The sequence below is a fragment of the Sinocyclocheilus grahami genome, unplaced genomic scaffold, assembly GCF_001515645.1.
Source record: "Sinocyclocheilus grahami isolate Dianchi unplaced genomic scaffold, SAMN03320097.WGS_v1.1 scaffold412.1, whole genome shotgun sequence".
Lineage (NCBI taxonomy): Eukaryota > Metazoa > Chordata > Actinopteri > Cypriniformes > Cyprinidae > Sinocyclocheilus > Sinocyclocheilus grahami.
Window position 1 is genome coordinate 170,445 of NW_015505591.1, and position 10,011 is coordinate 180,455.

The following is a 10,011-nucleotide window of genomic DNA, read 5'->3' on the forward strand; positions in this document are numbered from 1 at the left end:
GGATAATAGGTGAGCACCAGCCAATGAGATTGTCGTTTGCGCATAAGTTCCGCCTACTACAGGAAAACCCGGCCGTTCTTAAAAGCTGAAGAATTCCAAAGGAACTCCATTATTTTTACAGGAAAATACAACAAAGTATATCGTTTACATGTAGCACATCAATTCTGCATGTTATGTAAGACTCGCTCTCGCTCTTTGCGCGTGTGAGAGAAAGCGACGGCGAGTCGTGTGCCTTCACACTAGAGATTAAGTTACGACAAATACACAAACACAGGTGTGTTGTGCATCCATTCAAACGAACTGAAAAACATCACAGATCGCTTGACGGAGAGTGAAACTCTGAAGCGCTCAGTCAGTGTTCTGTGATTGAAAATATATGTGCTAATCATATACTCAGCCTCCAAGTCACACACTGGCGAGTAAAATCTGAGAATTTATTAGCCATTGGCTAATATTAGACATCATTTAGTCGCCCAGAGTGAAGATTTAGTCGCATATGCGAGTGATTTACTCGCAATGTAGAGTGTTGACAGTCTATGAGCACGAAGCGCTTACAATGTGCACACATTAAGCGCTTCGTGTTAAAAACTGCAAAGCACAAAGGGAAGAGAAATTGATGCGTAGTATATTATATCTGTGCAACTGTTATTGAGCCTTTCTTTTAACAGTTTTAAATTTCAGATACTGTGCACGTTCAAAACTATTTATAGTCTTTTCTACGCCCGTGTTCTGTTCTCACAGACACCCGGTAGCAAGTAACAAAACAACATTAAACTCCGGCAAGAAGATAAAGTCCTTTTTGCAAAATCATAGACATGTATTTACAAATCAAATATAATGGGAACACAGAATGGTCTTGGAGAGAGCTTTACCGAGCTGACTGCTGTAACCGAACGTGAAAGGCTGAACGAATGACTGACAGCCACAGCGAAGAAAAGAGTTTGTGTGAACTTTAATGTAAGGACTTAAATATTCACATGTAGCTCACATTAAGCTATCGTATGGCTTCAGAAGTTACACAGAATAATTCGAACAATCGGAGAGAAAAAAAAAAAAGGAATAAAAAAAAATCTCGGATTTGGATCAGCTCTCTCTGATCGATACCCAATCCGAGAAAAATGGCACTATCGGAGCCGATACCCGATATGAATATCGGATCGGCGCATCCCTAGTTGTCATTTGTGTATTTGTTCTTATTTACTGACTGTTCACTTGCCTTTAATCATGTTTGAACTTTCTTAGGCTAGTAGTTTCTGCTGTGGTATTAAAGAAGTTCTTAAAGTGTACTTTAAATAATAAACGGAAAACAACGTTACACTGATATAAAATAAGTGGCATTATTTTGTTTGTTTACATTGATGTTATAATTACATTTTCAGATTTGAGACATCACTTTTAATGTAATGCTATAACACTGCTGGTCACTTTCTGAAGTTGTAGTAATGCTTTCTATTCCAAGAAAGAATGTGAAACGTATACACAGTGGTTGGTTATATAATTTTCAGTTTTTTAATATTTGTAAATATAATTTAAATTGATATTGTATGGCATATCGAATATCGCATTATTTAACAAGGTATCGCATATTGCATTTTTCTTCAATATTGCACATTCCTATTCTATATTATGTTTGGGGTCAATTTAACTGGTATCATGTACTATGAAAACAATGTCATATTCCATTTACCAAGTAAAAAAGCAAAATGGAAAAAACTTGCTCTTTATATTGGGACCGTTTTTCCACTTTCTGATGATCTATCTGCAGAACTATGTACACACACACAAGCATCTGAGTGTTTTTGTACACTGTCTCACACATCTGTAATTTGTATCGTCTCAATGAGAATTATGTTTTTAAGATGCAGCGCCAAGTTTTAGAAACACATCTATTCAGTTGAGCTGTGTTGGTTATATCATGACTATGTAAATTTCAGCCTGATGATCAGTTTTTGTTTGAATTTGTCGTGTTCCATTTATTGTTTTGTTGATTAAAGGTACTGTGCTAATTAAAGTAAAATTCATAATTTATAATATCAGACGTTTCAAATTACCACACATGTCCATTTAAGAAGTGTATTGTATATACAGAAGTATGCACACTGTTTTCATATGCAACGTCTGTCTAGCTGCTTTACAGATATTGTATGATACACGACCTTCCAATCTGTGTGATGACTTTGCAGCTTCATAGAAGTCAGATTTGATAGAAGTCTCAGCTCTAATTGTTCGGTAGTTATGACTGCACAAATGATTCTTTGTAATTAGAGAGAATGAAGAGTCTCTGGGTACTATTATGTTTCTTTCATATCCGTAGTGTGGTGATTTGAATGCCGTTTTAGGCATTTCTGCTTCCTGCTGCCAGTTATTCACTCTCTGACAAACCCACTGAAACAATCTAAGATTTTTCTTTTCTTTTTTTTTTGTCTGTCAAGGTTTAGTGAATAGCAAAATACAAAGTACCCCCGCCAAGCCAGCACGCACCACACCAGCTTGCTTTTTCTTAAGGAATGTGTCATGTTGTCTAGCAATCTAGCTATTTGTCTATCATTTCTTTGGCAGTTTAAGGTTCTCTGTGAGGTCTGATGAAAGTTGTTGCAATTGACAGATGCATTTTATTCATCTTATTCAACAAGGTCTCTCCTCAGTACCTTGTGACAGCTGCATTGTCATTTTATGAAGATCTGAAGAAAATCCTCTACTCTGTTGTGGAGGAAATTGATCTGGATTTGCACGGTGTCAATTATTTATCTTTTGGTTTATGTAGTGTTTTATACTCTGATCTGCATTACTTGTTCCTTGCTACAAGTTTTGTTTGCTTTGGGGTAAATGCACTCACACAGAGTCACAATAGAACTGAATGTGCTTCATTGACTCATGTTGCTTTGTTTGCTACACTTCATGCAACAAGTGTTGCATTTTTGTTTAGATGCCCAACAAAAATACATAGCCAAAGGTCATTTCTAAACACAACATTAAAGGATTCCTGATAAAAGGGTGCACTGTGGTGGTTTGGACCAAAATATAACAAGAAAAATGACGCAAATGCAGGAATAAAAGCTTTTAACGTACCAGAAATGTTCCTGTAATACTTTTCGCCTTTTTACTCCAACTGAATCTACTGTCCATGACAGTACTGCACATGTTAATCACTTTTTTTTTTTTTACAGGATATTCTACGTATCACACGACTCTCAAGATCTGAAGATCTTCAGTTACATAGCAAGAGATGGACAGAGCAATGTGTTTCGATGTAACGTCTTCAAATCAAAGAAAAAGGTAGGCATCTCTTGAGCGTGTCTTCTAGTCAGGACATTGAGTGCTGATGGTTTTCCTTGGACAATAGAATCCTGTCATTGAAGCTCCAAGTGAATGAAGGCTACTGACGGTTATTTCCCTCTTCAGTACACTTGTTTCATTTTACTTCAGGGCATATAGTTGAAAAAACCCATCAGAAAAAAGGGAACAGCAGCCCTTGGCCATGAAACTGAAGTGCGCTTTTCAGAATGGCTATATTTTACTTCTCAGTCAGTCTAGCATGCAGAGCAGTACAATGATCCAGCAGCGGCACATGTAGATGATATACTGACAGGGCATGCTTTTATTTCTTAAAGCTGTCGAATTCTGATCCCTTTCAAGCTTCTGCACTGGAGTTGAATCAGAGGCAAATATGAAAGCTAAATAACTGTTTAAAGACGCCCAACACCTCTGAGAAGGATTTGACATCTGAATCTGTTTTTCTCTGCTTGACTGGTTTAAATATTTATTTTTAATATTGGCAATTAATCTACAATGTCACGAGAATCAAAATAAGATTTTTCAGAGGGAAAATAATTATTTTTTTCCTCTCCAGGACTGGTGCCTACACAATCTATAAATATTGAGAGGAATTCATGCTAGGCGGTAGTTGTCACTATGACACATCACATTATCACAGGAGTTTGTATACACAAGGATCTCCGAGTGCTAAGGACTTGAGAACAGACTGTACAAGAAGTGTATGTGAAAATACAAGATGTCAAATATAATAGGCATAGGCATATGGGTACTGTATTGGACAAATACAGTATGACTGCAGCCCTGTTATTAGACTTTAGCCATTAATATGTTTATAAGCAACTGAAAAAAAGCACAAATATCAGGGAATGTCAAAACTTCTCCAGGGCCCCAAAACCCCCTCAGACCCCAGAGGGTTAAGTCACCACATCATCTGCGGTAGTTGTTTTCCTCTCTCTCTCTCAATCACTGTAAAAAAAAATCCTGTTAAATTTACAGTAAAAAGAAAATTCACCGTAAAAATAGTGACAATGGTTCAAGTATTACAGGATGGCAGAAACTTTATTTTACCTTAAAATGTACTGATAATCACCATAATAATACAAGTGTATGCATAGGGTCACTCCTACCAATACAAAACATCATCAGAGTAACACGCATGATACTAAACAGTTTTGTTTATTCCTAATTTTATTTTTGTCAGTAATGTATTAGTGTTTTGTTACATTTTTTGGTAAGACTATAAAATAAGGTGCCATTTTTTAAACTATTTAATGCATTGGCTAACATTAACTAACAATGAGCAATACATTGTTACAGTATGGATTTAGCTTTGTTAACGTTGGTTAATAAAAATACAATTGTTCATTGTTAGTTCATGTTAGCTCAGGTGAATAACATTAATGGATACAATTTTTTAAATATTGAATTAGTAAATGTTGGAATAAGCATTATCTTGGATTAATAAATGCTTTAGAAATATTTAGTTAAATGGAACCTTATTGTAAAGTGTTATGGCTTTTTCTAATATTAAGTTAGTTTTTTGCATTATTTTAAAGAAAATATATTAATACATAATGTGTTTCAAAGAGACATCTGAATGTTCTTTTTCTATTTTTTACCATACATTTATATGGTAGTTTGTTTTTATATTTTCAAAAACATTGAAAACCCATTAATTACCATAAAAAAAACAATGACAGTGTGTAATTGTAAAATGACATATAATGCATTGTTAAACCATATACCGGTTTTCACCATGAATTTTTACAATTATTTTTTGCACAGCTGAGAGAAAATAAAAACTACCACAGATGGTATGTTTACTTATTAATTAACAGGTTTTTGTGGTAGCATTTTTATTTTTATTTTCTTTGTTGAATTAACAAACTTTTTTAAAGTGTGCCTTGTACCTGATTTATGCATCAGAAAATTAGTAAAGTTAAGACCTAAATGCAAATCAACATCATATTTTTCTACTGAAACTAGTCAGTATATTGTTTTTGTAAGTCTGAGCAGGCCTTTCACATGAAAGGCTGCAAGAGACATAGCAGACACTAATCTGAATACAGCTTTCCAGTCATCTATAATCGGACTTTTTGTGTCAGGCCTCATTCTTCTTTAGATTTGAAATTGCAAATAGCATGCAAAATGAGCACACTGTAATGAGATTGCTGCAATATTAAAAACTATGTAGCATAGAGAACAGTTATTATGAAAGCCTGACACGTGGACTCAATATTACCCATATTTCTCTCATCATAAAAAAATGTGGCTCGTCAATAGCTATAGATTGTACAGCCGTGCAATGTTTGGCCGTGTCGAAAGGCAATCCATAAAAAAAGTATTCTTTATTTAACAAAGATTCTTTAGAAAGGACTCGCTCATTTGAGTTGAAAGCTCCGTCTGGCCCATTTCACCCCAGCATCACTGTCCATTACAGACTGAGCAATTCAGATCTGCTCTGGGTAATTGTACATCAACTGCTTAAGTGTGCTCTCAATGAATTGCAAATAGATCTGCAATGATAATTTCACCTTTTACTGTATACAGACTCAAACATTTTAGCTGAATTGATGCTGTCATTACATTTTTTACCATCTATCAAAATACTGATAAATGATCTTCAGCATTTTGTGAAATAGGTCATTTTTGTGCAGTGTTTTATGGAGTCTGTAGACTGACGGTTGTATCCAGTGTTGAAATGCAGCTTGAATTATATTTTAACACTTAATGGATTGTCACAACTAACAATTTACATAAATTGGCACTCGGATTAGAGACTTATTTTATGGAAAACTGAAAGTTAATTGACAAATTTCCATCAGTTTACAATTACATTTCTTTTCATACCTTTTATATATGATGTTACTGCATTGCTTTTGTGCAAACTATGGTATGTAAAAACATCTAACACTCAAAGCTTTAGAGCATTATTAAGTTTTAATATCAGAATAAAATTGTTGTTAAACTTTGAAGTTCCTAGTGTCTTTTGATTTCTTACATGGTTGGCTGCATTCCTGTTTTCCACATTTGCTGGCTAACAGCATACCTTCTGAAATTAAAAGTGTGGGAAGGGAAACAAAAGCTGTCATGATTAATCAAATGAACAGGTATGAGTCATATCAAAGAATTTCTCTTTTGTTTGAGTCCCTTTGTTTTTGTTCCCTGACTGAATTGAGACTTCAGAGCCTTGTTAATGACCTCTGTTAGTGTCAGATTTTGACTATAACTTTCAGTTGCTAAAAAGATCCACACACCACTGAGATGCAGGGCTTTGCTCTTGAAACCTGTAGAATATTTACTATATAAATATACTATATTATTTGCTTATACACTGTCTTTCTGTCTGTAGCATATACACTGTATTCTATATACTGTATATACACAATCTGTCCATCTGTCTGTCTATTACATACATACATATATGCAATATATGTCTGTCTGTCTGTCAATAGATAGATATCCTTTATTTATTAATTTGCTCATTCATTAATTATTTTGCTTAGTTATTTGCTTATGCGTTTGCATCTGTATTTATTTGCATACATTTTTATGTATTTGCTTGTTGTATTTATTTATTTGCTTATTGATTTATTTTGAAAGTAAATGGTGTTATGCTGGATTTAAAGAATATGCAGAAGAAATGCATGCCCAGAATGTGTAATGTAAACACTCACCCACTTTTATTTTCTAATAAATGTACTTTTGTTATTAATTCTGTATGATAAATATTAGCATTTTCAGTTTTTGATTTCCAGAATTTTTGTTTCCACCAGGTACTTTGATTTCAGTGCATTAATAATACTAAGCTCGCTTTCATTTCTCTGTAGAGCCAAGCCATGCGGATAGTGCGGACGGTGGGTCAGGCTTTTGAGGTCTGTCATAAACTTAGCCTGCAACACACCCAGCAAAACGCAGATGGCCAGGAAGATGGTGACACTGACAAGACATGCACAGATTCTGGAGTAACAGGTACTTTAATGAACTGTATCCTCTTTTCTTTCCACTTCTTTGTCATACTTGAAGTCAGTGTAGTCATCTTTCACAACAGGTTTTTATTCTTCAGACTCCCTTTAATTGATTGTCTGTTTGTGCCCCTTGAACTTGGTGTGATAGGATAACAGATGAGTGATGTTCTTGCTGATCCCTGATTCTTTGATTTAGCAAAGGGAAAATCCATGCGGTTGTTCAAGGTATTTTGGTGCAATCCAGCGCAGTGCATTAGAGGAAGTCTTTGTGAGCTGGGAGCTTTGATAGGCAGCATGGAACAGCACCTGTGATTGCTTGTGTCTGAGGGGCAGATCTCATAGTGCATGGGCCAGGGGTTCAGGCTGATCATCCTCCCACAGCTCCCTCTGGACAGGTTTTCTTTTCAAATGCAAATGAGCTCTCATTCACCCACGCGCTGCATCTAATCCACACAGGATTCCCTAGCACCAACACGCTGCAGTGTCACATGGATGGGACTCACTATGTTTAACAGCTCCACTGCTGTCCCAGTGATAGGACAGGGAGACCTTAATAACCCCTTTCCATAGGGAAACAGCAAACCGGTCTGAGAGCTGACACTTCAGAGCCAAACAACCACGTAACTGCTTAAATTGCTGCAAAACCTGCCAACAAATAAGTATAGTGCTTTATAGCCTATGTTTATGAAGGTTAAAAAAAAATGTTGGTCCCACTTTATATTAGGTAGCCTTAACTACTATGTACTTGCATCAAAAAATAAGTGCAATGTACTTATTGTGTTCTTATTGTATTGCAAGACACTTTTCCTGCTGTTGAGTTGGATACAGGTAAGGTTAGGGACAGGTTTGGTGGTACAGTATGGGTAGGTTTAAGGCTGGGTTAAGTTGTAAGGGATGGGTCAACACTGTAATTATAAATGTAGTTATAGAAACTAATTACAGATGTAGTTACATGCCGGTATTTTTTAAAATAAAAATACAATGTAAAAACTAGGGCTGCCCCCTAATAGTCGACTAATCGTTAGTCGACCAGAAGAGGCTTGGTTGACCAACATTTCGTTAGTCGCGGGAAAAAATTAAAATACAATAAATTCCACAGGCGAAGTCACGAAGTTTGTGATGGACAGATTGTTAACGGCTGGACTATGTGGTAATACAGTACATCCGGCAGGACATCCAAACACTCACCTATCATTCATCGACCTCAAATATGGCTTATCATTTGAAATATGTAAGTATTAGCAACTTTACATGGCCGCTCAATCTAATGTTAACCAAGAGAGATGTGCGCTATTCAGTGTCTATGCGGAGTGTGGAAACTGAACAGTGGCGGTGCACTCACTTGCTTTTAAAATACTGGTCATTTTTGCTCATACAGATAAGAGTAATACATCTTTCAAATCTGTAAAGACTCTTAAGTTTATTTGTGTGCACTCACAATAAAAACTAATTGCGCTTTTGTGAAATAATGAAAGCAAACAGGATGCGCTTTCTGCCATCTCGTTCTCTGTGAACTACGGACGCGAAACTCCATGTATATCTTTACCTTACGGACATGAAAAATATATCTATAGAGTGAAATGTCTACTTTCAAATGAACCAATTCAAATGTAAAACAAATATTCTCAGATTATGTAATCCGTCTGAAACATGCATACAGGCGCAGCAGTACTGTGGGGATGACGAGTCAATGTCGCCGACTTCATCTCTTAAACCGAAAACAAAGAAAGCACTAGTTTATAAAATTATCAAAATGTTAATGCAGTCTCCTTACTGTTTTTCACTGACACATTCATAACCATTACTTCTGCCGGTGCGCTGTGGCAAGCTTTATTCGTGTGCTTGAGCGCATGTTAGGCTACGTAGGCAATTAAAGGCTCGTAATAATGATTTAAATGGTTTATTAATAAACGTGCGACTAGTCGACTAATGCTTAAAATGAACGACTACTAGTCGACCAGAAAAATCCTTAGTCGAGGACAGCCCTAGTAAAAAGATGTACAGTATGTACACAATAAGTGCATTGTACCAAATGATTAATTTGAATGTAAGTACATAGCAGTCCACTTAATATAAAGTTGCTGAGTATATTTATGCCAGCAAGAGAAGTTTTTGATGCCGCTAAGTTACAAAAAAAAATTTAAATCAAAGAAAACACTTTTTTTTTTAATCTGTTTTAACTTATTGTAGATGTGCAAGAGAAAAATAAAGTGGTTGGAGATTTAAACATATTTTAGCATCTTTTTGCAATTTCAAGTAACCTAATTACCAAGTATATTTGAATTAATATAAATTCACTTATATATTCACATGATATTAGTTAAAATTTTATATTAGACAAATGGGGGAAATAAAATGTCTAGGTCAATTTAAAATATACTCTACATAGGAATATAATTTTATTTATTTTTTGCATCTTGCCAGATGCAAACAATTTTTTTTCTGCTCCAGAATTACCTTTTAGCCAGTGGAAATAGAGAAGATCTGTGAAGGACTGTGCGTCCCATTACTGTACATGTGTTTAAGTGTAGAGTAAATGCCTCTGACCTCAATCTATTTCCTTTTTTAACTCTCGTGTTATGTTCAGTAACACAATACAGAGTTTATGATCTGGGTTAAACTGTCACCCTAAAATAACTATAATTCCTCCGAATTGTATTTGAATCTAATGACAATAAAATTATTGATTGATTTTAATTATCTAATATATATATATATATATATATATATATATATATATATATATATATATATATATATATATATA

General features: G+C 35.1%; 1 protein-coding gene across 1 annotated transcript in view; it reads left to right on the top strand.

Moving 5' to 3' along the window:
- The window catches only part of nos1apa (nitric oxide synthase 1 (neuronal) adaptor protein a), a 119,098-nt gene that overhangs the window by 67,506 nt on the left and 41,581 nt on the right, over positions 1-10,011 (top strand). Inside the window, exons 5-6 of the mRNA XM_016232512.1 lie at positions 3,168-3,276; positions 7,107-7,248. Coding sequence (XP_016087998.1) covers positions 3,168-3,276; positions 7,107-7,248 — 251 coding nt within the window. The remainder of the gene's footprint in view (positions 1-3,167; positions 3,277-7,106; positions 7,249-10,011) is intronic.